General features: G+C 39.6%; 1 protein-coding gene across 6 annotated transcripts in view; it reads left to right on the forward strand.

Moving 5' to 3' along the window:
- LOC114646216 (high choriolytic enzyme 2-like) overlaps positions 1–26,810 on the forward strand; it is a 48,596-nt gene that overhangs the window by 19,537 nt on the left and 2,249 nt on the right. For 5 of the 6 annotated variants that reach the window (XM_051923529.1, XM_051923527.1, XM_028794289.2 and 2 more), the window contains 9 exons: positions 9,938–10,090; positions 10,195–10,213; positions 12,090–12,149; positions 18,340–18,480; positions 19,611–19,728; positions 22,332–22,510; positions 22,700–22,781; positions 22,976–23,103; positions 26,470–26,585. In XM_051923529.1, the coding sequence (XP_051779489.1) occupies positions 10,010–10,090; positions 10,195–10,213; positions 12,090–12,149; positions 18,340–18,480; positions 19,611–19,728; positions 22,332–22,510; positions 22,700–22,781; positions 22,976–23,103; positions 26,470–26,585 (924 nt within the window). In that variant the 5' untranslated portion in view covers positions 9,938–10,009. Of the gene's footprint in view, positions 1–9,937; positions 10,091–10,194; positions 10,214–12,089; positions 12,150–16,776; positions 16,956–18,339; positions 18,481–19,610; positions 19,729–22,331; positions 22,511–22,699; positions 22,782–22,975; positions 23,104–26,469; positions 26,586–26,810 lie in introns of those variants that run through there. The other variant, XM_051923530.1, reaches the window with a different exon arrangement.

A 26,810-nucleotide genomic window follows, 5' to 3' on the forward strand; every position in this document is an offset into this window, starting at 1 on the left:
AATACTGAATGTCACAGACAAACAAGGCATTCAGCAGTAAACTGATAACTTGACATACAGTACCAGCCATTGTGGAAGTATGAGAGAATAATTTAGAGGTGACAGTAGTTAAGTATTTTGGTTGTAGTGCACATTGAAATATGTACAGTAAGCATTTGTTTTAGATATGTCATGAAGTTATCCCTGAAATGGTTAAGTACACAAAAAACAAGGATGTACAAGAGAAAGGTTGATGTCATAAAAATGTACATGGGGATGATTAAGAGATCAGCAGATGTCCCGTAAACAACAAGATTGGACAGTTGTCACATACACAGAAATATTCAAGGTTGATGGCTAAACCTAAAGGTATAAGAAGAACAAGAGTGTAATAAAATAGACTTTTACTTTAATATGTAAACCAACAAAACAATCACAGTAAATGTCAGAACTGTTATGTAAATTCAGTTGTTTATAAAATAGAACTCTACCCTTATTATTTTGACCCTGCTGTAAGAAACTGCTGTGATGAGTGGTCCCTCTTCGGCATTCACAATAGAGGACGCAAAGAACAGACTTCCTCCTGTCTGATTACTGACTTAAAGAGGTTTTTATCAAATTTGTCCTGGTAGAGGATAAGTTTCTTTCTTTAATTAAGATGTCGATTTCTACCACAGGAGCGAAGACTAGAAAAGTAGGCAAAAATGATGATAAAGGAGTGAGTTTCTAACTTTTAGACTGCACTGATATGTTGCTAAATTTGAAACATAATCGAGAATTACTTGTCTAGATTTGATGTTGAACTTTTGACCACCTAGGAGCAGAAATTAGGGTTAGGCTTAGGGTTATGCTTTAACTCTAGGGTACAATTTCCTTGCATCTGCTAGCAGGACCATCCATTTATACTGGTGGTTGTTAACTCTTTTCCTATTGCACCTTCCCACCTTTGACATCTGCACAGATTGGGAGGCTGGTGGGAGTTACATCTTCGGTGATTTTTGAATATAGAATATAGTTGTTATTTCATTCAATGACACAAGAAGGCTCTAGTGTTTAACATTATAAAGGACAGTGCTTTATGATTATTTGTAATGTGGCCTTGGTCCTTTTGCAGTACATTACAATAACTTCAAACCTAGAAAAATATAAATAGCGCAGTTCTGGGGTAACTACTGACGCATTAGCCATGATGTGAAAACAGTAACTCATGACTGTCTCTTTGCAGTCTGACTGCATTTCATAGATTCTTATGATTTGTGGTTCTCCTTGTGCCTTCTAGTAAATTTGTCTATTAAGAATCAAAGGATTTTTTCTTATTGGGACACAGAAAGTCATCTACTAATGACAGAAAAGAAGCTGTCATTATGTAGAAAAGCACAGGTGCCAGGACGACTGTTCCCCTAACCCCCTAGATATGCAGATCATCTAAACTAGTCAGCTGGCAGAGACACAGACGTCTTTGAAGATATATTAGGCAATCAGTGTGATACAAGGCAAAACTTACAGAACAGAAGATGAGATCTTGGGAGAGCCAGACTGTTTAATGCAAATCAGATACACAAGTAGTGGCCACCTAGACGGTTTCTGCAAGGAATTCTGCTGACCCCACCAAAGAATATCATTGTTGAAATTGTTGCTTTAACAACATCTCTGCAGTTGCAGGACGACTTTAATTGTTCAGATGTCTTGTATCAGTAACAATGGCCAACAGAGCACTATGTGTAAGTGTGGGATCATACTGTATATGGAGAAACATTCCTTCTTCTTCTTCTCCACAAACCTTCTCTTAGGCCTTCCTCTTTTCGTCTTGCCTGACGGCTCCATCCTTAGCATCCTTTTCCCAATATACCCAGCATCTCCCCTCTGCATATGTTCAAACCAACGCAATCTCGCCTCTCTGACTTTGTCCGACTTGAGATGGAGGAACATTTCTTATTGCTCCTAAATTAATAATTATCTGTGTCTGCCCACTGAAGGATAATTCTGCTTCTTCTTGTAGAAAAGACAAGTCATGTTATAATTAATAAACTGAAAAAGAGCTGAATACAAAACACTGCAGCCAAGTGCCCCTGGCGCATGCTGCCAAGAGCTGTAATATAATATTGCTGCCACTGCAGATGTGCACCAATATTTATAGTCCATCTACTTACTAAACCCACTTATCTTTTCCAAGGTCACATGGAGCTCTCCCAGCAGACAGCCCTTCCAGGAAAACAAACCAAAGCAGGGCATATTTACACTGGACCAGTTTAATGTCACTAATTTAATGTAATGCGCAACTACTTGAAGACATCCCCACAGATAGACAGTGACTGACCAAGGATTTCAACTCAGCATTTTATAGCCGCTGAGCAACCTAGCTAGCCACTGCCTAACTGTCACCCTGGAAGCAGCTGCATGTCCTTGTACCCAAACCTGCTCTTTCTTTCTTGGCATTACTCCGTTTCTAACCTAATACATTATTTACCTTTTGCTCCACCATTTGACTTTGCAGAAATTCACATCAGTATTATGGCTTTTTACAGCATCGGATGAGTAATTAGTTTTAATTTCTGTGCTGGTTGTTTGTCAAGTATGCACATGACAAGACCACTAAGAATATTTTCAGACTTTGTGGCAGAAGGAAAGTCACATGTTTGTCATACATACCTCAGCTTTCTCTTCATTCTTCTGTGATTGTTGATAAAAGTATGTTCTTGTAATGGAGCCTGCTTAATAAAATTATTCACCTTGTTTAGCATTGCCACATAATTGTCCAAAAGTTTTAAATTTAAAGATTTTGAATGATTTTCTCACCCCATTTCCCTAAGCAGCACCCGTATTTCAACTTTTTCCTTGCTCAGTTTGGTAGCAAACCCTTGCTAGGTTAGTGATTCTTCTTATTGAAGAAATGAAGTGTTAAAAATGTTTTTTAATGTAGTTTAGATGAACAACGATCACCACAGCTCAAACACAAAGATTCTAAGCCCTAAAGTTGTTTTAAATCAAATGCATAAAGACATTCAGAATTTTGGACCCATTGGAGCGGCACATTGTTTGATGACATAATGACATGTCACTTTCTGGCATCATGTGATGGCAATGACTGCACATTACTATCAACAATATTATGGTAACGAGCATCAACAAAATGGCTGAGGATCACATGAAAGAAAATGGAAGCCAAACATGTAAACAAAATTATATTCACTCAGTCATAAAGTTGCAAAACATAATATCGCCACAGCAATGAAAAACGAACACAGAATGGTAGCACAAACATTGAAAATTCACACAAAATGGCGTCAAGATGGCATAGTTGGCATAACAACAAAAATAAACAAATGCATGAAGGACAAAATATTATATTCAAAAATGGTTGCAAACGGTTACGAACAGAAACTTAACAGGATTCATGATAGGAGCCTCCTCAGAGATAATTCAATATTAAGTAAACATCCCACAAAGAATTCTGCAAAAACATACCGAAAAGTGGGAACACCAAGTCGCCCTCCACCCCACCTCCAGTTCATTCCTGTCTTCTTCACTCTTTGACCCTTGTTATTTTGAGGCAGTCTCTTGTTTAGTTTACATTTAGTGTAATGTACTTACTTTGCATTGGTTTAGTCTGGAGATTCCTTCTAGTACATTGGCTTATCAGGACTTTAGACTGGAACTCAGGCTCTGTCCACACTACTACAATTTGTTTTAAAAACGTAGACATTAGTTTCCATTTTCCCTTTTCATCCACATTACCATGGCATTTTTCAACCACTAAAAATGAAGGCTACTTAAAACACTCTCCAGAGACATATAATTTTGAAAAGGCTGGCTCAGTGTTGCAGTGTGTTTTGCACAACACAGACTCTAATCGTGCTTTGATTTGTTTGTGCTTGTTATGTGTCCCTTCCCTGATATGATCATGCCCATTATAACATCTTGCTTGGGAATGGTTGACCTTTATGGACGTAAAACATATTCCAACATAGTGGACAAAGAAGAGCTGCTTTCCATGGCGCTTGTCGTGTTACTTACCTGTATGCAACAAAATTTTGTTTTGTACAGTTTGAATCCTGCATATATGCGCAAAAGGCAAATAGTTTACAGGTCGCTACAATGTTGCAATAAATCCTGTGGCCTGTTATCCCCTCTTCAACAATCAACAGTTTTGGTTAAGATGTCCATGCTGTGCACATACCCAGTATAGGCAGATGACTATGTCATATGCGTTTTTGGTCATTTTAATTTCAACAGAGATCATTTTCATTTGAATGAAACTTAACAGTGTGGGCGAAACTACAATTTAAAATCCGTTACTCAGAATACAGTAAATACTGCTTGACTGATATTGATTCAGAAAAGAATACTGGATCCTTCTCCATATTTTCTCTCTGACTATCTACATCAAAAAGTTACACCCACAAACTAAACCTGTTGCTTATCAAATAGATGAATCACTGGCTAAAGGCTATGTCACATTATAATACTTTTCCATATTTTCAGTCTAAAGTCTTCATTTACTTAATATTAGTGAGTCGAAGGCAGTCTCTTATATTGATAAAGACATTGACTCATTCCCGTTAGTCTGTAACTGATTCAAATAAAATCAGACAGGTTTGATTGTGTCTTTAGTCGTGTCTGTGTGCATGGAACCTGACAACCAATGAAATCTCATTTGGAAGTGCAATAGAATGTAGTGACAAGGAATGATGAATGGGGGCTTTGGACCTCACAAACATGAGAGAGGCTTGTCTAACCGATATCTTGTGTTAAACATGCCACAACAGTATGTGAAAACAAAAAAAGGGCAAAGAATCTGGCTAAACTCGCCATGCAGCATACAGCAATTTGAAAGCTCAAGTTGTCAACAGACCTTTACTGCCAATCAGGAAACACAGATCTTTCGCCTTAAAAGTGGCTATTGCCAGTACTTTACTGAAAGAAAAATCTGGTTTAGTCTTGACTGTAATTAATAACTGTTTGCTTCCATGGTTTTTAACTTCCTCCTCACAACTTCTGTCTGATCTTAAAGATTACAACTGGTTTAAAACGTTTCATTCTAGCTCTGTCTCTGATCACAGCACAGAAAGTCATAAGTCTTCATTAAAGATATACTGTAAGTAGGAAATGCTGCAGTTGTTAATGTTTTTATATCCAAGCACAGTTTTTACAAGGTAACTTCTGTTACATAGCATTTGGTGGTCTGCCACACATTGTTGTTAAGCAGTTCCTTCATATTTACAAAATGGTTTGCAATATATTGAAGTCTGCTGACAGTGCATTCTCATTCTTGTGCATAAGCTACATACAATATCCCTTGATGATTTGTGCCTGGATCAAAATGGTTGCCAGTAGAAGTTATCATTTAGAAACATAATAACTCTTATTATTTGTATGCAGAAGTCACTGAGTTGTATTTATCAATTAAATCTAATGATGTTTCCCTTATTGTTTGGTTATTTTACCATTTCAGTTAGATACAATAGTGACATGTGTCACTAAGTGATAAGTGCTAGACTTGCACACTGTGGAGGATACGTGGTCAGAGTGGTGTATCAGGTGACACGATTAGGTAACAGAAATTCAGTAACAAAATGAATTAATTCCAAAATCTTACACTTGAAAGGGCATAAGTTAAAAATGTGTTAGTAGGAAGCACTGATCTTTTATATCTCCTATAGCCCATGGTGATAGATAGTCCTCATTGTGAGATGCCAAATCATTTCTGATCACTCTGTTCATTTAGATAGATAGATAGATAGATAGATAGATAGATAGATAGATAGATAGATAGATAGATAGATAGATAGATAGATAAGGCACTATATACTAGATAGATAGATAGATAGATGGGATCTCAACAACAACTATAAAGTATGATGGTTTCAATTTCCTTTTTGTTTTAACTGTTAACTTTGACAATGACTTGCCTTTGACCTTCATGGTATTGCATATTATCCAACTATGAATTACAGGAAAAATAAAACTTTTTTTCATTATACACAATGCAAGAACATTCCTCCCTTTATTTCCAGCTGACCTGTTGCTCACATTATTTATTTTCCACCCTTACTGTTAGCACAGACTGTTGTTGTAATGCATTAAACCAGGAGGTATGGCTGTTTATCTCCAGTTCTTAAACCTCTACACTTGACAGAAGCTAAATTTAGACTTAATCTCAAAATCCTTCTTCTATTGTATAATGACACCAATAGTCCCATTATGTCACAGAACTCTACAGCAACCCCTGCAATCACAAGATGAGGACCTTTTCAAGGCCACAGTCCATGCTATATGTGTCTCAAACAAGTGTAAGGGAGCTCACAGTCCACAGTTCGTGCTCTTTGTATGTCAGCCTGTACTACAGTACGTATCAGTCGTACCAGTGCTGTAGCAGTTGAGAAAGCAGAAAAAACATTATTAACTGTAATGATCATAAGTATCCATATCTATCCATCCATTATCCAACCTGCTATATCCTAACTGCAGGGTTGCAGGGGTCTGCTGGAGCCATTCCCAGCCAACACAGGGCGCAAGGCAGGAAGTAGACCCCAGGCAGCGCGCCAGCTCACCGCAGATTATTATAAGTATTTAACTCACAAAATACCAATGACTGTAATTTGTATTAATCATGCTGCAGAGAACTATATGATGTTATACTTCTATATGATTTGATCTGCATTTAGGTAGGAAAGGAATTATGTTTATGCACTGAATATGAGACTGATTTAATTCTTCTATGTGAAAGTGCTAACTTCTTGATATTAACAGAACACCCTGTGATGATATAAATAAATGTGATCGTTTTATCACTCTTGCTTAAAAATATAAGACAAAAATGTCATTTATGAATTAATAAATAAGGATTATTAATCTAATCAAACAAATATAATCTAGTGAAGATATTAAAGTTATAAGAATGTGATCTGTTTATAACTAATGCAATGAACTTTAAGAAAACTGCTTAAAATGGGTTTGTGTGTGTGTGTACTGAGAAGGTCACAGTCTTTAGATAATGAAGCGCCTGGTACTGCTTTGTTTTTCTATACCCCTGTATGTCATAAATTAAGGTGTAACCCTAATGTATGTATGACCTCAGAATGAACTGTTATGTTTTTTTCTGTTCTCTCTTTGGCTAATGAACAAGCCAGGTGATAAAAGGGAGAACAGTTTTTTCTTTTTCCAGTCTGCCCAGAACTCAAATCAGTTGGCTGAGCTGGCGTTGGGGGGGTTTGGGGTTTGCAGTCTCACAGTCTCTCTTACTCACCAAGAATAAATCCATCCATCCATCCATTTTCCAACCCGCTGAATCCGAACACAGGGTCACGGGGGTCTGCTGGAGCCAATCCCAGCCAACACAGGGCACAAGGCAGGAAACAATCCTGGGCAGGGTGCCAACCCACCACAGGACACACACAAACACACCCACACACCAAGCACACACTAGGGCCAATTTAGAATCACCAATCCACCTAACCTGCATGTCTTTGGACTATTAAAGAAATTGCTTTTAATTTTAAATTGGTGTTTATCTCATTGTTTTTTGACTTCAGCGCTCACACAGTCTCTATGGCCACAGTCTGTGACTTGAGCGTGCCAGAATAGTGACTGTAGCCTGTGAATATGGGCCTCTGATCACTGGCAGAGAAACAAGTACAGCAACAAAGTTTGCTGTCTCTAGTGAAGAGTACCTCATTGACATACTTCTGTTCAGACACAGTGTGATTACATCACCACACACCATAGCGTAGTTTTTGGCCTAGGCTGCCTTTGTGTCTCATACTGTAGGAGCCAGGCACTATTTTCTCAGTGTGAAAACATGCATTGACTGACACTCTAATTTTTGCCTCATATTAGTCGCAGTGCTTCTTTTTCTGTGAAGACCACTGCATCTGCTGGATTTAACATTTTACTGTTCTGGGTCTTTATTTCTTGCTTTGTACTCACACTAAACTGCACGGCTCTCCATGTTAAAGCCTCCCTTTTGTTTGAGGCTTATTGAGGGAAAACTCTTGTCACGGCAATCTGTTGAGCTCCGCCAAAGAGCTTTTTGCTGAATGTAAAGCTGGTAATTTGTGGGTGCAGCTCCACAACTGATGTCAGCAAAACGCTCTCGCCTGGGCTTTTCTCTTTGCAGGAGTGTCAATAAACTGCTGCTTATTTTCTTTTTGTATCTTGTGGTCAGACGGTATTAATAGCTTTACTAAGATGAAGAGCAGTTGAGATTTATGCAAGCGGTATACTGTATATGTAACATCATAATAAAGTGACAGACAGGAATAATGCAAACTGTGCTTTGAATTTTTAAAGTTAATAAAAATCAACGCCTGGCTGTCTTCTCTCTCACAGTCCCTTGTTCTAAATGTTGTTTTTTTTTTAAAGTCCAAAATTAATTGAAATTACAATTTGGAAACTTATGGTGCATTTAAATAGGGTCAGAGTATTTTTTAAAAAAGAGATGCTGACTTGATAATAATTGATATCAACAGCCTCAAAGTTGGAAATTTCAGTGGGATAGTTGGGAAGTATCTATCGACACAGACCACTCTTTGAGAGCAACCAAAATATGGCACAGCTGGTAATGGTAACTTTGCAGCCATTTTATCTGGAATGAGTAATTTCCAAAACTAAAACACAGGATTGAGCTATGGTTGATTGCTGATGCTAAGGCAGGTTGCTGGTTCGAATCTCGTAAATGCCAAAAGGGACTCTGCTCTGTTGGGCCCTTGAGCAAGGTCCTTAACCTGCAATTGCTCCGTCCTGGGTATGACGTTAATCTGCATCCAGCCCTACATGTAGGCCCTCCAACCTGTGGGGAAAAACTGGGGGGTTGGTGGCAGAATTGCCACTCCAGCCACCATAGAAAACCTCACACTGTTCCACTCCATCTGAACTAGTGTGGTGCTGAGGTGTCACTCGCTGCATGGCTGCACTCGGGTCCTAATCTAGGGATCCTGAGTTGATTTGTCATGTGGTGGGTGTGACAAGGCACTGGGATCCAGAAGGAAGTGAAAATACTCCTAACGTCCTCCTCATTGCACATCACAGCAATGAGCATGTTAGTTAAACTGGAGTCGCTAACCTGTCTGCTATGTACACGTGTGGCCAGTTACTGACTGGCATCCCATATGCATAATATTACAAAATATTCGTAACAGTTATTTCTGGAAAAATCCCCATAATGATATGCTTTTAGAATTAAAGACCCCCTAATTCAGTGGTCAAGATCCTGTCCTCAATTCAAAAGCACACAATTACAGGAATGCACCTTTCCTATTTATGTTCTATACTGATTCTGGGAGCATGTTTTCATAATATTTTTGCAAAATATGCATGTGTTTTGTGTGTTTTGGGTATTTGACTGGATAACGGATATGAGGATTATGTGACATGAGTAACATGATTTTTTTTTTCATTTTTCCATGGTGATTTTTCACAATGTTTGCCACTGGACAGAGTGGGTCGCCATTACCTTTCATTATATGATGCTTTTTTTTTTCTTCATTAAAACATTTTTTTATCGGCCGCCAGTACAAACTACATGGGATAAGTAACAAAAATATATATTATTGGGTGGAATATTCCTTTAAACATTATAGAAATTACCTTTAAATTTTCTGAGCTGTGAATGAAGAGATCGGACTGACAGGACCATATTTTCCACCTGTTATTATGTCCTATCTGCAGTATTTTACAATAATATCTTAACATATATTTCACATTGTAAATGCTACAGCGAAGAATGGGACTGAAACTGTTTTGGAAACTGGATCATGGGGATTTACATCAGATGATGTCAAATTAGTCACCTTGCAAGTTTAGTGAAAATACAGGAACAGTGACGCCAGTGTGGTCTGCATGTTGTGTGACGCCAGGTGCCGGGCTGCTCCCTCATAGCTCTGTTGACTTTTGAAAAGGATTTAGGGACCAACAGAGAGACGTGACCGTAGGCTTATAGGTGCTTTCTCATGGCTTTTAGGTGGAGTATGCCACACCTGCTTCAGGAAGTATATCTCCGACTTCTCATTGCCAGCCAGTAACTCTTTTGGAAATGGCACCTGGGTGCGCAGCTCTTTTGGCTACAACTCTGCTCTGCTTATCTCACTGCATTCCTCTGCCAGGGCCTTTAAAGGTTTGTTTGTTTGTTTACTATGATACATCGATCAGTGCTGCATTCATCAAGTGAACACGGCTCCACTAATAATTTCTGGATTTTCTTCTCCCCTTTTCTTTCAGGATCTACTTGGAGGCCATGGTAAGTAATCATAGAGACTTTCTGCCCTACATCCTCTTCACAACATTTGAACAACAGAACATAAAATCATAGCGGAAAAGGTAAAAGCTGACAACAGAACCTCTGTTCTTCACAGGACTTGCACCCTGTTGCACCCCAATTCTATGCTGTAGTAATGTAGGAATGGAGTCCGGCTTTACAGCTTCCATCTATCCACCCATTTTAGAACTTTCCTAATCCATCTGGTTTTATGGCTTCAGACACCCTAGAAGTGATGTATGACAAGGATAATCCTTACACTCAGAAGCGCCACACATTGTTTAGAGAAACAGCAGACGTGCCCCATTTACATTAGCACAAAGTCACACACGTTTTCTTAAAGGGACCCCCACCTCCCATAGGTGTAGTAGGAGTGTTGTGTGTCATACTTCACCTGTCCAGGGAGATGGCCAGAAGATTATTTTTGTTGGCACACTTTTTATTATAGCAAGAATTGACAGGCAAATTAATATTGCGTATTGATACTATTGCATTGATAATGATTTGGAAATTTATTTTATATTGTTATGCCTGTAAAGCTAAATTGTGAATTTCAGTTTGAAAGAGAAGTATCTAGTGCCTAGCCTCACTAACACTGTATTTGAATACTTTAGTTGTGGACATCGCCTAGTAGGTAATGCTTCAACGCTAGGTCAGCATCACTGTTAGGCACATTAGTCAATGGTCTAGGCTGCCAAACCTTTAAGCACACCATAGTGCTGTTTGTCACATAACACCCCAACATCACCATGGCTAAGATTAGGGTTGTGGGAGGGTTTCCGTGATGTTTTTGGCATTACCTGACCCACGTCATACCTGCTGTGAGCTGCAGTTAGACCCATCTCCACTGGCTAGCACACCACAATCCAAGGATATAGTGCAGCATTACTGCTGCCTGTGATCTAGATCACGATTTTAAAATATTACCCTTCAGACTGTATGCGGACCAGTGGAGACCTTCAGTAGTTCTGGATTCTGGCTTGTCTTTGTGGCGTTTCCTTGTGCCAGTGTAGGTTTTTCTCTGAGTAGACTGATTTCTCTCACATTCCAAAGACATTTGTATGTTGATAACGCTAAACTGGTCCTGTATCAGTGAACATTCCCTGCAATAGACTGGTTTCCACACCATGGCTGATTGCTTACTTGGATTTCATGTTGCAGAGATCAGTTCTAGGCCCCTGGATAAAATGTATTCAGTTATTATTGAATGGATTCACCTTCAGTTTTCCTAAGACTTCAAAGGTGTTGAAAGACTCATTTTCTAGTTATTTATATAGCGTCTTTCATGTCTACTGTATTTATCACACGTACAGAAAACTATAAAACACTTTGTCTGCCTATCACAACTTGTTTGCTCCCACTGTTGAAATCTGTCTTGAGTTTTTTATTCAATATGTTCTCCTATAAAGTACATTATCTATTTTACATTCACATAATCAATGTGTTTTCACTTTTTTATTCTTCTTTTTGTTTTGTGTGTGTAACCTGAAATTAAGAGCAATCTGACCAAACTGAACTACAATATCTTGTAAAACACCCTTCTGTATTCGTTTTCTAACACGATGACTCCTGGATCAGTGCAAAAGCCTACAGTATGCCACAATTAGACATTGGCTGGCCTTGTGCTTGTCCGGAGTTCAGCATGTTCGTAGAATATTCCAGTGGGCAGTTCAGGCCATCCTAGTCACCAGAGAGTCTCCATTTATCAATGATACACAGCCTGCTGAAACATTGCTCCTTTGGTCTTTGCTGTTTTCATTGAGTGTTTCATGGGCTTGCATAGGAACTATGGATTGTCAGTTTGTACCAGCAGCGATCGGCATTTCACATTTCACTGCTGTGCTCAACTGTTTTTCAGAACAACATACTGAGGCCTCTGCAACTGATGTCTTTAGCCATATTTTGGACAGAAATACAGGTGAGGATACACTCTCAGAAGAACTCATTCAACACTTTATTACTATTATCCATCTTGATTTTTATTTCTTTTCTTTCCTAAACTACCATGGCTCACTTGCCCATCTTAAATATACTGTACATATTGTTGTCTGTGGGGGTTTACACTTTGAGTATGTCCAGAGACATACAGTTTAGATTAGCTGGTGATTTTATGTTGGTTCTGTGTGAGTGTGTGCCTTAGTTGGCCTTGGATGTATTGGCACTCTCCCCATGATTGTTTCCTGCCTTGTACCCACTACTGCCAGGATAGTTTCTGCACCCTGATGAGCTTGAACTGGATTTTTCAGGTTTGAGGAATGTTATTTATTTGGGCTGAATTTTGCTCCAAACCCCTCTCGTCTGACTGTTAGTTTCCATCCTTTTTCTGAATCTGCCTTTGCTTCAGTGCAGTTAATCCTGGAAGCTCTCTGAAAGATCACTGCACGATTAATTTAAACTCATCAGTCTGCCTACCATCTTGTCTTTGACAATGGGCGGAAAGCCACACACCACCTACAATGGAGGCTGTTGAACAGGGCTTAATATACAGCAAAGCTGCAGGAATGATACTCAGGTGTGTAGCACCGTGTCTCGAGGAGGAGGTTGGGAGTATGCCTGTGTCCCAAGTGGAAAACCAAAAAGAAATATAACCAATTGTCTCAAGTAAAGTGAATTAAAATATGTACTGCTTTTCAAATTAAAATTCAGATGCCAATCAAACATAAGCAGCACAGAGTGATGCAGAACTAACAAATGCCATTTGCCTAATCATCTCCAATCTTGTTTTATAACTGAAGCCTTGGAATGTCCCTGATTCAAAATGGGAATCAAAATGGTTAGAGGGGACTGGTGATGTCATGGCTCACTATATCACTATAAACCAAGGGAAAAAAACTTAAAGAAGTATTCTCTCTTGATTTTAGTGCCCTCCCAGTACATAGAACTGCACCCAGTAGTGTTGGCTATTAGTCCATTGTCAACAGCAGTTAACATTACAGAATCAGAGGTGCATTATTTACATACTTCCAGTTGTTCTCTATTAATTTGCTTTTCCCAACTCAGGCTTGTGAGAGTATCAGCTTATGCCAGCAGCATCAGACTCACTATGGGAGCCAACCCTGGACAGGATGCTAGTCCATCACAGAGCAGAGTACTATACAGGTCACTCTGTATTACACATTGATCTTCTGATGATTCCGACAAAGATGCCAGACCTATATGTCTCTCAAAGTATGTTAGATGGATCAGTGATGGCATGAGAAATCATGAGTGTGCTCTGTGATAGGCTGACTTCCCATCGAGGGCCTTTTCCTTCTGGGTAGCCTTTGGTGCCAGGGTAGAGCCCACAAACCTAAGTTTCCTTGCAGCATAACACTGGTATAGTATATGGCAGGGCAAATATATTCAACTCATTTTTTACACCTGATTTTTATATTCTACAGAACAGTGTGACATGAGGACTCATCTGGGGCCTCATATAACACCTGAGTAAAATTTATGCTAAAATATGGCGTAGGGACAAAAACAGAAATGTGCGTACTCACAAAAAATTCAGATACAGAAAATTATGCATAAGCAAAGTTCCACACACTTCCCCTTTTCAAATCCCAAACTTTGTGAATTGTAATGCACATGTACACACCTACAGCCCCACCCCGACTCCTCCAAAGAATTTTGTGTACTTGCATATGCAAATCAATATAAATAGCCCATTCCATTCAGCATTTTGTTAAACGACAATGACAAAAGCACATATAAAAAAGAAAATTTTCAAAAAAGAAGTGATCAGATGTCATACGGAAGTTTATTAGGGCCACAGAGAATAAAAAATTAAAAAAAAAAAATAGGGACACAGTGAACAAAAAGAGGTCTATGTCGAAATTAAAGTCAAAATGTTGACTATAATCTTGAAATTTCTGCTTTAATATGGTTTATTTTGTCATAAACGTCATCTAAAAATCAATGTTTAATTTACTAGAGTTTCTCAAATCCCATCATAACTAAAGTAGCATGTTAAATGCTTCGTATTCCATGTGTTCCCTGATCCAGTCATTAATCGCTCTGTGCTTCTTAATCAGACTTTCTCTTATGCTGACAGGAGTGCGTAGGCAGTGATCGCCTTACAGAATACATTACATTCATGATATTACAGCTCTCTGAACATTTTAGAATACTAAGATGTATACTTCACTTCACTTCATGAAGAAATACATTAAAGCATGTATTAAACGTGGGGGCATGGTGGCGCAGCGGTACCAATGAGCTGGTGCCCTGTCCAGTGATTATTCCTGTCTCCCCCAAGATGCTTGCTGAGATGTGCGTGACCCTGGATGGAATAATTTATTGCAGCAGTACTGTGTCTGTCAAATATAACAACCCACAATTCCTGTCCTGTTTTCTTTCTCCTTGTAACCAATCGCCGCACTGTAATAAGCATCTGTAATAAATGAAAAACAAAGTGTAAGCCTAGAACGCAGATTCTTCAAAACTTTTAAAGATCTTTGAAAAATCTTTGGGAATACATGATTAATTATTCCATCCATCCATCCAGGTTCATGCCAGTCCCAGCAAGCATAAAGCACAAGGCAGGAATAATCCCTGGACGGGGTGCCAGCTCATCGCTACCACTGTGCCACCGAGCCCCCACATGTTTAATCATTAACAGTATACATTATTTAAATTAAGTTAACAATTTATTTGTAACATGTAATATACATACTTAATGCATTTCATCATAAAAATGATGCCAAGTATCCATCCTAGAATTTTAACAGCATGCAGCTTCAAGAGGATAGCTCTTGGAAAACCAAATATACTTAGAAACTAATCATAATCATCTGTACATATGCGGTCTCTTCTATTGAATTGAATTCCTTTATTGTCATTATATGGTACAATGAGATTCAATGTGCATCTCCTCCATAAACTTATTTTCCTATAAAATGATGAAAAAATAATAAATAATATGATAAAAAACAATGAAAAATATACAATATTAAAGCATAAGTACAATATACATGTACATATAGTGCAAATAGTGCAATTGGTTAATAACATGGTTCAAGTTGTGCAATGTTACAGTTGTAGTGCAAGTGAGGTAATTATGATTATAATTACAAACCGTTCTACTGGGAGCACTTGATGGACTGATTGAGTGCATTTATAGCTCTTGGGATGAAACTGTTTCTGAGCATCGAGGTCTGTGAAGGAAAGGCTCTGAAGCATTTGCCGGATTGGAGAAGTTCAAGTAGACTGTGCGTATGGCTGAGTGTAATCCATTCAGATGCTGGAGTGCTATAAATGTCCTCCAGAGCTAGAAGCTGTATCCCGATAATGCTCTGCACTCTAGACACAATCCGTGCAGCTGTAATACCAGACACAAATACGATAAACAGGTTAAAATACTCTCCGTGGTGCACTGTGAGTAACAACACTAAAGCAGTTATGGTATTTGGAATAGTTTGACCATTCTATGCACCATTATATTGCTACAGAATGATTAAAATCAAGAGCTTTAAATTTGCAAACAATATGCATTTCATTTCGGGGTATTTGATACATTGTGTCATGGATGTGAATCTAAAAAAGAAAAACCACAGAAGCAGTAACACTGCTTTGACTCTGGGTGCCGCCAGTTTGCCAAACCGATCAGAAGAGTGTGTACACATAGTGTGAGGCTGCCGTGAAGATATGCGTACCTTTATGCCAAGTTTAGTTTTTGTACATCTCAAAGTGAGTGTGGAAATAAGCGTACATTTATATGTGTACATTTTTGTCCCTGGTGTTTTGAGGAGATCTTCTACGTCTCTTGATAAAGTTGTGACTTCTTACATATTTAATGATGAATTAAAGGAATACTCCATCCAAAAATGAAATTTTTTTGTTAATATTTTGTTTACCCCAAGTACTTTGTAATGATAGCTAAAAAAAATGTTTCACTCATATTTTCAGGCCGAACAGCAATGGCAACTTTTTTAATAAAATAGGTGTCGACGACGTTCAATGCTGGACAACAGCAAACAATATCAAAATATCCATGGAGAAAAATCTAATGTTACTTGTGTTGCATAATCACTATGTGAAGTCATCCAGTTGAATGCTCACAAAATAAATGTGCTTTTACTAAAATATTGGTAAATAAACCACGTCCAAAAGCACTCCCATGAAATATAATGGAATATGCTCAGACACGACTGGGGATTTGAAATGAAGACCCATCATTGGACAGGCCTGGTAACAATATGAATAACAGCTTACCCATTGGCTAACACCGCTCTTCATGTAATATCAACAATGCAAAGTGCACTGAGAGATTAAAAGTTAAAGTGAGTGAAAATATTATCAGGAAAAGAATATGCCTCAGCCTTGTGCATATCTGAGATGCTTCAACCAGTAGAAGGTCAATTCACCCAAGCAGTTTCACAGCTAAATAATCCTAAAGTGCCTCCCGTGTGATGACGAGAGGCAGGTCCTCAAATCAAGAGTTTGTTCGTTTTTGAGCATGTTCCGTTTTCATGAGCATTTTACGGAAGTTGTTTATTGAACATTTTTTTAGAAAAATTATGTTTGCTTGGGATGTTGTGAGCAAATGAGTGGATGACTTTACATATGGACTATGCAACATGAGTAATGGTGAGATTTTTTTATGGATGGCTTTAACGCTGTTTGTTGTTATCCAGCTGTGGTCTCCATTGACGCCTATTCTATCAGAAACTTTTTTATCACATCACTGCATGAAAACATGAGATGAATATTATTTCCCAGCAATCACTACAAACTACATGGGGTAACATATAAAAAATATATAATTTTTGGGTGGAGTATCACTTTAATGTTCTTATTAAACCATGTTAATAAGGAAAACTTTACCACCTAAGTAATACAAAGAAAAAGAAAAACGATTTAGGAAAAATGTGGCATGAATCACTAAATAGAAATAAGGAAGAATATACCACAAAAAATATACAGTATTTCTTATCTATCCATCCATTTTCAATACTACTTAATTCAGTTTATGGTCACGGGGAACATAGTGAGTGTGAAAATCCATTTTGTTTTTTTGCACATGCTGCTCTGTTTAGTGAAGCTGCAAGTTGCTGTATGCCACATGGATTTTGTTACATCTTTTAACTTACTTGTTGTCAGTCGCGCCAAGCACATTTTTAATGTCTTTTTACCTGTAAAATATTTCAGCACTAACTTTGTAGTTTGTGCCACTTTGTCAGATATCTGGTGATCCAAAACTCGCAATTCATTTCATGTTTTCAAACTCTGCTGACAGTGGTGGCTCTGAGGCTAGGAATCCGCACTGGCAATCGGAAGGTTGCCGGTTCAAATCCCGTAAATGCCAAATAGGAACTCTGCTCTGTTGGGCCATTGAGCAAGGCCCTTAACCTGCAATTGCTGAGCGCTTTGAGTAGTGAGAAAAGCACTATATAAATGCAAAGAATTATTATTATTAACATGACAAACTCCTTGTGATTTTTCCATCAGACACTTCTGAGTAGTAGTACTAGTAGTAGAAGAAGTGTTATCACCAATGTGACTATGATAAACAACAATGCATTCAAATATAGAATATTCAATAAAATCATTAATGCGTTATATATTCACATAATAAAACCTGAGTAAATTAAAATAAATAATGCAGTACCTGACAGGGTCTGACCTCCACCTCAAGTGCACATGTGGACGTTGTATGCGTGGCCATGTTCTCCTAATGTCATGGGATTCCTCTTACAGTCCAATTACCCTTTTCTCATTCTAAATAGCTCTGGCTTTCTTACTTTTGTCCACTCTAGTAATCTTTGGGGTGGGTGACAGTGACTGTGACTATCTGTGTCTAAATGTGCAAGATGAGTACTTGGGCTGTACACTGAAGATCGAGTGGTTGGAGGTTTATTTCTATTTTTTTTTTGTTTGAGTTATCTTTGCTGGTTTGACAATATGCAAGAGTTCACTGTGGGTGGTACACCAGGGAATGTTTGCTTTGGGCTAACACTTAAAGCATCAGTACCACTAGAACACATCTGTTTTTTTTCTCACCTGTACCATGGCTCTTTGACACATTTATTCTTCTATACCACTCTAAAAGCAGCTTGGACAGTTTCTCTAACTTCTTCTTTGTTTATATGTTCCAAAACTCCTGAAAGTGTTTCCTTATTTTAAAGGGAGCAAGAAGCTAATCAAGCAGGGAGACATGATTCAAGTAAAACGGAGGAGCACCTTGGTCTGTCCTACCAGTGGCTGTTTGTGGCCCAAGCTAAGTGATGGCACAGTAAGCGTCCCATATGTCATCTCAGATGCCTACAGTAAGTCTACAGTTGCAATGCTGTCATCCATTATGGAAAAGTGATTTGCATTATCCTCATCAGATTATGAGATATGTTGTACTTCTTTTCATAAGATTTAGTTGTAGTACAGAATGAGAAGTATTAACATTTCCTGTTTATTTTGGTTATATTTCACTCCCTTTTCTAATGTCTTTATTTGGTCAAATGCTAGCTGGTTGTGAAGACGTCAGGACTATGGCACAGTGGTTAGTGCAGCTGCTTCGCTGCCCCAGAGATCTGGCTTTGCATCATAGTCACCCCCCCCCCCCCTTGTTTGCGTGGTGCGTTTATCCGGATACTTCTTTTCCTCCCACACCCAACAGACAGACAGGTTGGATTAACTGGCAGGTATATATTGGTCCAACATAAATGTTGTCCTTGCAATCCATTTGTACCTCATCCACTGCAGACTCCTGCCTTGAACTGACACTGTCAGGATAGGGTTTGGCTGCCCATGAACCTGTCCTGGAGAAATGTTAGTTTACATACATAATGAACAGATATGTGGGAGGATCAAGGATCTAAAAATCCAATCCCTCTTTTATTGCTGCTCCTCACTGAACCTAAACTCTCAAAAGCACTTGTTTGGTATCAAATGTATGGTTTGTGTTCCTTTTGGAGAATGTCCTATTCAAAGAACTTGACATATTGTCAATTTTCATGATTCAGCCTTCAAAGAATGTACAGAAATTGGATGCGTTTCAGATTTCTGCTGAATGCAAAGCCTGTTACTGCCCTGTTGTCTGTAGCTGGTGGCACAGTCTGTTTCTCCAATATGTCATGTGTCCTCTTTTGTTTTTTTGTTGCTACAATTGTTTCAGCTGGTTTTCTTTGATTAACAAATATTTGATTCTTGTTATCAGACTATCACACTGAACTGAAGAACTTATTCTAGCAGCCAGTGTTGTTCGTTCACCATTATACTGTGTTTTAACTCACTTGTGAGTAGGAAATCTCAGCTGAAAAGATGGCCTGTTAATGTAGTCCTACTGACAATCTTCATTTAATGCTTGTTGTAAAAGAAAAGGAGAACAAAGTATGTTTTTGTGACCCTTCAATCAGCTATATGGCGCAGTAAAGAACTGAATCTTACTCTTGTGTTGTGACAGGTGCTGATGAAGCTGAAGTGATCCTTCACGCCATGAGAGAGTTTCACACACTCACCTGTGTGAGGTTTGTCAGCAGACGGTCAGAGAAGGACTTTGTGCAGATCAACTCCAATGACGGGTATGCCTGCCGCGTGCTGGGAACTCCTGAATTGGCTCAATTATCCTCATCCATGCAGCTGCCTCTGCAAGTAGACATCCAAAATGTGAAGAGGTCATCCCTATAAGAATGGGAGCTTGTACTTTTACATCATCAAAAGCTAAAATTTGAAATGTGTACAGACATCATAATGTAGAGGGACACTCAGATGTAACTGAAAATTATGTATTTGTGTCTCTCTTTCTTTCCTAGTGTGGGTCAGTGTCTTGTTTAGTGGGGGTGGTAGGCCCCTTCTGCAGCACTGCAACATTGAATTGGCCAACCCCACCCAAGGACACTGTTCATGCCTGGACACAGGTTCATAGATGTATAGGTATATATTGGGTCATTTGTTACTTGCATGTGCTGATCAACGTGCAACACACTGCCATCATTAGTGAGTTTAACTACCTTATCCTGAAACTTGTGTCCTTCACTTGCAGCACATTAATGGCAGAGAATACACATGAAATAGAAACTGAGACCCTTCTAAGGTGCTATGTCACGTTACATTAAGGATCAGTCACATAGTGCAGGTGTTACAGGTGAGAGGGTCTAAGTATTGCCTTGTGAAAAAAGGCATTTCTGTATGTTATAAAGTGGCAGAAATACAGTACTGGATATGTGTCATAATAGGGAAGACAATAGGATATCTCGAGGAGACTAGTCCTGTTATTATCTTCTTAAAAATCGTATGTGCTTATTCTGCTTAAAATAATATTCAGTGTCTACGTGAGGATACTTAGGCCGGAGTTATACTTCACGCGACGTCATGCTGCAGTGGACGCTCCTGCTACGCAAGCGTTGTAGTGTTTATACTTGCGCGCGTACTTTACGTAAATCTGGAGGAATCCGCCAGGTGGCAGTGCGAGATATTATCACAGTGAGAACATGTTCGGCTTCTCTGTGTTGTGAATTGCCTAGAACACCCATTAAATTCCGACGACACCTTACCGCAATATCTCTGAAAAGGATATTTATTGATTAAATCCAGGGATGTGTCCATTCCAGCAAGCATTGGGCACGAGTGAGAAACAATCCCTGGAAGATGCCTTGGCTCATCGCAAGGTGAATACAAGCACACACATACACTAGCGTCATTTTAGTGGCACCAAATCTGCATATCTTTGGAAGGAGACTGGAGCACACTGAGGAAACCCAGCAGGAAAACGTGTAAACTCCAGGCAGGGAATATCAGCAACGTGACTCCCTGCAAGACAGCAGTGCTAACGCTCCGCCACTGTGTCACCCCATGTGTGTAATTATTAACAGTATTCATTATTTAAACAAAATTACCGATTTATCTGTAATGCTTTTCATCATGAAAGTGATATCAAGTATAAATCTAAGGATTCTAAATGTGCAGAGAGTTGGAATATCATACATTTAATGTGCTCAGTGTGGCGATCTATTGCTGGCGATCCACTGCTGTCAGGAGCAGAGGAAGCCCTAGGAAAAAAAGACGGCACAGAAGACGGTATGTGAGAATTTTAAAACGTATCGTGTCATTACGATCGGGAATATGCGACGCTTGAATATAAAAGCACCACGAATACATTTGTATGTCGGCATTTTGCTTCACCACATCGAACCATTTATCAAATATCGAAGTGCGCACACCGATCTCGGAGGATCCGCAAAGCGGCTTTCTGTCACATGTAGATAGTAAACAGAGACTCTGACGTCACATTCCAACTTTTAGCACAGTGCGCCCCCCCGACTTTTTGCTGGTACTGCAACTCGCGCACGCATTGTGTTAATTTCTGAGAACCTGCTCAGAGGATGCATCAAATGAACGCTCAGAACGCATGGCGGCCATGATGCGGGCGCGTACGCGTTCTGAGCGTGAAGTATAAATGAGCCCTTAGGGACTCTGCCTTGGCAAGTGTAGGTGGGCTATGGAAAGGACTGGTGTCCTGTCCAGACCTGCATTCTGCGTTGCACCTGATGACACTGGGACAGGCCCCTCATCCCTGACATATGTTCTAAAGTATATATTTGGTGGATTTAATTTACTTTTAAAATGTCTACTTAACATACTTTTTTGTTTTTTATATACAGTAAAAAGCAGACCTTGGGTTTAAGAAGTTTTTCACATTTTACTCTTCACATATCCCTGTTATAATTATATATACTTATCCACAGTAGGACAGTATATACACATGTACAAATCTTTGTCAGTTGTGAATACTTTATGATAAATCCTCAGCAAATAGTCAAAATATCATAAATAGAGGGCTTGTATCTTTTAAAAGTGCAATAATCAGTGGCAGGCATGACTGTGCATCCTTGGTGGATTCCTTTACTGGGTTATTCTAAACCAGTTGTTCAGTACAGACCACTGTTAATTTAGATGACAGTCCATATTGCTGAAAAGTGTGGTTTTCAAACCCACTCACATTCAAATTTATCTGGACACAAGGCTCTTAAAGATAGCAAAACCAGATACAATTGTGGAAACAACAGCTAGCAAAAAATAGAGGAAAACAAAAACTCCACCTGCTTCATATCATGATGATGTGCTCCAGTCCATGAGTCACTCAAACAATGGCAGTCGTTTCATGCTTTTCTTCCTTTTTGTGTAGGTGCTGGTCAAGTGTAGGGAGACTTGGTGGTGCTCAGGAGCTCTCACTTGCCAAAGATGGCTGTCTCATCCATGGTGTTGTTCAGCATGAGCTAAATCATGTTCTTGGCTTCATTCATGAGCAATGCAGGCCTGACCGTGACAACTATATCAAAATCAACTGGCAGTATGTGAACCCAGGTACACAGTGACAAGTTCCTGTTGCTTTTTTGTAGTATAATTTCATTTTTTGAGGGTTGGCTGATTGACTCATTATTTAGCAGAAATTTATTTGTACTTATAGAACATGAATTTAGCATGTTCTGTTTATAAGAGGGGTCTGGATTATCCAAACTTTGAAATAATAAACATCTCTTATTCTTTGTGTAGAAGATGCCATGAACTTTGCCAAGTCTGACTTGAGTCCCTTGAACCTTCCCTATGACTATACATCTATTATGCATTATGGAAGGTGAGCCTCCCCTCTTCACTGTGCTGATCCACCAAGTGCTGGGACAATGTAAAGGCAGGTACAGTACAATTGTCTGAAGCATGGTACAATCTCTCAGCTCATCCAGGGTGAGACAGTTCAACTACTACTTACTATGTCTTAGCCCAAACAGGACTTTGCCATGCTGACCCACACGTCTACTTCATGTTCCTCAGGTATGCGTATTCAAACACCACTGGAGAAGCAGTCATTGTGCCACTGGTGAACTCAACAAACCTGCTTGGCCAGAGATATGGAATGAGCCCCATTGATGTACACAGAGTCAATACAGTATATTCATGCCGTGAGTATGCATGCGAAAAAGTACCACATACTACCAGTATGGTACCTAGCTTCATATGTAGTGGTCATTATCAGGTTGATGGCACTTTTCTTTAAGGAAGCCCTAGCTAGTAGTATTTTACTGTGGTGTTGAGGGCTTAGCCAGTGACATCTCTAGAGTGACAGACTGAAGTGCAGTAAGCACACTCAACACTGCGTGGGTGAACATTGTGTATCAGTGAGGTTTATTAAAGGACACAAAAATGGCAACATCTTCAAGAGACAAACATCAATTTTAACTTGTAATTAAATAACAACCCAATGCACTGCTGGCCTGTACACTGGTACTGTGAGTGCTGTGCAGAGTAGAGGCAGAACCTCTGCATTTTTCCCAGTTGATTCTGGTGTTAGTCAGGGGTGTGTTTTTGCTCCTACTCTGTTCAATGCCTGCATGGACTGGATGTTGGGCAGGGTCGTTGTCACTGATCTTGACATTGCTGACTATGTTGTGATCTTCGCAGAGTCAATGGAGGGGCTCCCTTTACTGAGTGAGGAGTCCTGGATAAAAACCAAGATCCAGGCCTTTAATAACCTCTTGTGCACAGCCATCAGCAGTGGTCTGCGGAGAGAGTGTCGACCTTGTCGAGAAGTTTACTTACCTTGGCAGTGACATTCATGTCTCTGGTGACTCTTCCTATGAAGTCTGTAGACAGATTGGGTGAGCATGGGGGGTCATGAGGTCGCTGGAAAGGGGTGTATGGCGCTTCCGATATCTATGTAAAATGACAAAAGTCCAAGTCTTTAGAGTCTTGCTATATGGTTGCAAGACATGGATGCTATCCAGTGACCTGAGACGAAGACTGGACTCGTTTGTTACTGTGTCTCTTCGTAGAATCCTTGGGTACCACTGGTTTGACTTTGTGTCGAAAGAGCGGTTGCTCATGGAGTCCCGAATGTGGCACATTACCTGCATTGTGAGGGAGTGTCAGTTATGGCACTACAGCCATGTGGCGCGATTCCCTGAGGGTGATCTAGCTCACAGGATCCTCATTGTTGATGACCCGAGTAGTGGGATCAGTCCAAGGGGACGCCCATATAACACCTGGCTGTGGCAGATAGAGGGGCATTTCTGGGGGGTGGGACTGGACCGCGTGTCTGTCTGGGGGGTTGCCAACCGGGATCCTGAGCTGTTTCGTCATGTGGTGGGTGTGTCAACTCGCAGTACCAGTGCATGGTTCCCAACCTGACCTGACCTGACCAATGCACTGCACCCCTTCCCTAATCAGAGTTTAAAGTTCTGAATGACAATTAATAGAGAATCTGTGTGCACCAACACAGATGAGGAGCAGCACTGTATCAACCCAGTCAAGGAGATTAGCAAGCAAAGGATTTGGGCTGCAAAGAATATCATGGTGCCCCCATGCACAGACTTCTAACCATTTGTCAACATAGAGACCAGATGCTTCTCTGATCCTTGCAGTAGAGTCCCAAAAGGTCAACTGTAAAAAGAATAATGTTTAGGGAAAGAGAAAGGGGATCAGTAGTTTTCCATTGAGAGACTTTGCAGCCATTGTCCCTAAAGCCTCTACAGCATGTCAGATTGGTGCAGCAGAAAATATGAGGAAGGTGTGAATATTAATAGAGAGAATGTAAATTTGAAGATGATGCCAAACTAGGTGTAAGGGCAGATAATCTAGAATCTGTTGAATCATCAGAGAGGGACATGGACAGCATACAGGCTTGGACAGATTTGTGGCAGATGAAATGTAATTTAAGTAAATGTAAAGTATTACACGTAGGGGTTAAACTGGACTCATCACTGTCTACATTCAGAGAATGTTCAGAAGCCATTAGAGAGGCTAACCAGAATGTTAGGTTATATAGCACGATGTGTAGTGTCAAAGTCCAAGGGAGGTTTATAAGGAAGCTTTATAACAGACTGGTGGGCCTCATCTGGAGTACTGTGTGCAGTTTTGGTCTCTATAATTCAAAAAAGATAACGGCAATGCTAGAGAGAGCCCACAGAAGAGCGACTAGGCTGATTAAAGGACTAACAGGTATGTGCTATAAGGAAAGACTGAAGGAGTTGAATCTTTTCGGCTTAAGCAAACTAAGATTAAGAGGTGACACGAGTGAAGTGTTTAAAAATACGGAAGGAATTAGTACAGTGGATCAAGACTGTTACTTTAAAATAAATTTGGCAGCAAGAACAAGGGGATACAGTGGGAAACGTAAGAGGGCAGATTGTACTCAAATCTTCTTTAAGCAAAGAACTATTGCCACGTGGAATAAATTAACAAGAGGTGCGGTGGAGGGCAGGAATTTAGGTATCTTCAAATTGTAACTTATTGTAATTGTAAACAATTGTAATTATTCAAATTATTCATTCAGTCTAGTTGAATAGAGTAGATGTGTTTGTTGTGCTAAGTGGCCTGATCTCATCACAGTTTTTCTAATGTTCAGGAAAGTTAGATATACCAAATCAAAACTAGAGACTGGAGGGCAAACCCAAAACTGCTTCATAAAGGTGGGCAGTGTATTTAAGGAACAGAAAAGACAGGATTGTAGATCTCAGACCAGGTGTATTACTTGATATGGGCTGGAAAATATGGTGCATAATCAACAAACCTGAACTGAGTGAGACTGCTGATAATGGGTTTGGCAGTTTTTAGATGCCAAAGAGATATTTTAAAACACTAATTTCCATGAATCAGAATGAATAAAGGTGGGTTCCCATTGTCAAACTGACAACAAGCCGTCTTACATTACATTGTACATTGTATTACATTGTGAATTTCCCATTGTGAATTTCCCATTGGGATTAATAAAGTATCTATCTATCTATCTATCTATCTATCTATCTATCTATCTATCTATCTATCTATCTATCTATCTATCTATCTATCTATCTATCTATCTATCTGTCTATCTACAGTATATAAAGTCAACACTGCTTTTTGGCTAAGGGGATAGCATACGTGAGAATTTATGCAGTGGTTGGGATGCAGGAGCAGATGCAATTGGAATATAATTGGTTTAAGTAAGATCTAAATTGAAGGGGGAAGGAGCAATAGGAAAGGAAGGCTTAAGTGACTGGAATGTTCAAAGGCCTGAGCCATCGGACTTACGTATGACTACCACTGCAAGCCCCAGGCTGGAAAGTAATGGGATGACTTGCATTGTGTAGGGCCATAGGATGGCAGAAAGTAAGGATAAAAGTATGCCATGGTGGGCAAGGTGTCTCAGTCATGTTGGTGTTGACGAGCACAAAGAAGCTGCAGCCCACACAATACACATGAGAGAGCGGTGTTCTCACATTCACACACACACACACAAAGGATGCGTTTTCCCTTTTCTCATTTTCCTCTGGTATATTCTCTTTTCTCAGGAGTGTGCACAGCCCTGCTTTCAGATACCAGTGGTGTTTTCATATCTGCGGACTTCCCCGCCTTCACTGCTGAAGACTTAAGATGTGTGCTTCTGATCCGAGTCCCTGGCAGACAGGTAGAGTTATGGGGCCAGTCCTGTTCCCAGCACCACCATAATTCATTATTCATATTCCAGTGGGGTTGTGTATTCTAGCACTATTTACAGTTTCTTTATTCAAGCTGACCCAGTTCCTCATTCAAAGCACTGCTCCCTTTCCACTTCTTCTTCTACAGTCTAATTTAATTTCAGTCTCAGTTGTGATTTTCAATTCTGCGTTTAATTTGGCTCTTACTCCTTGTT

The sequence above is a fragment of the Erpetoichthys calabaricus genome, chromosome 2 (assembly GCF_900747795.2).
Source record: "Erpetoichthys calabaricus chromosome 2, fErpCal1.3, whole genome shotgun sequence".
Lineage (NCBI taxonomy): Eukaryota > Metazoa > Chordata > Cladistia > Polypteriformes > Polypteridae > Erpetoichthys > Erpetoichthys calabaricus.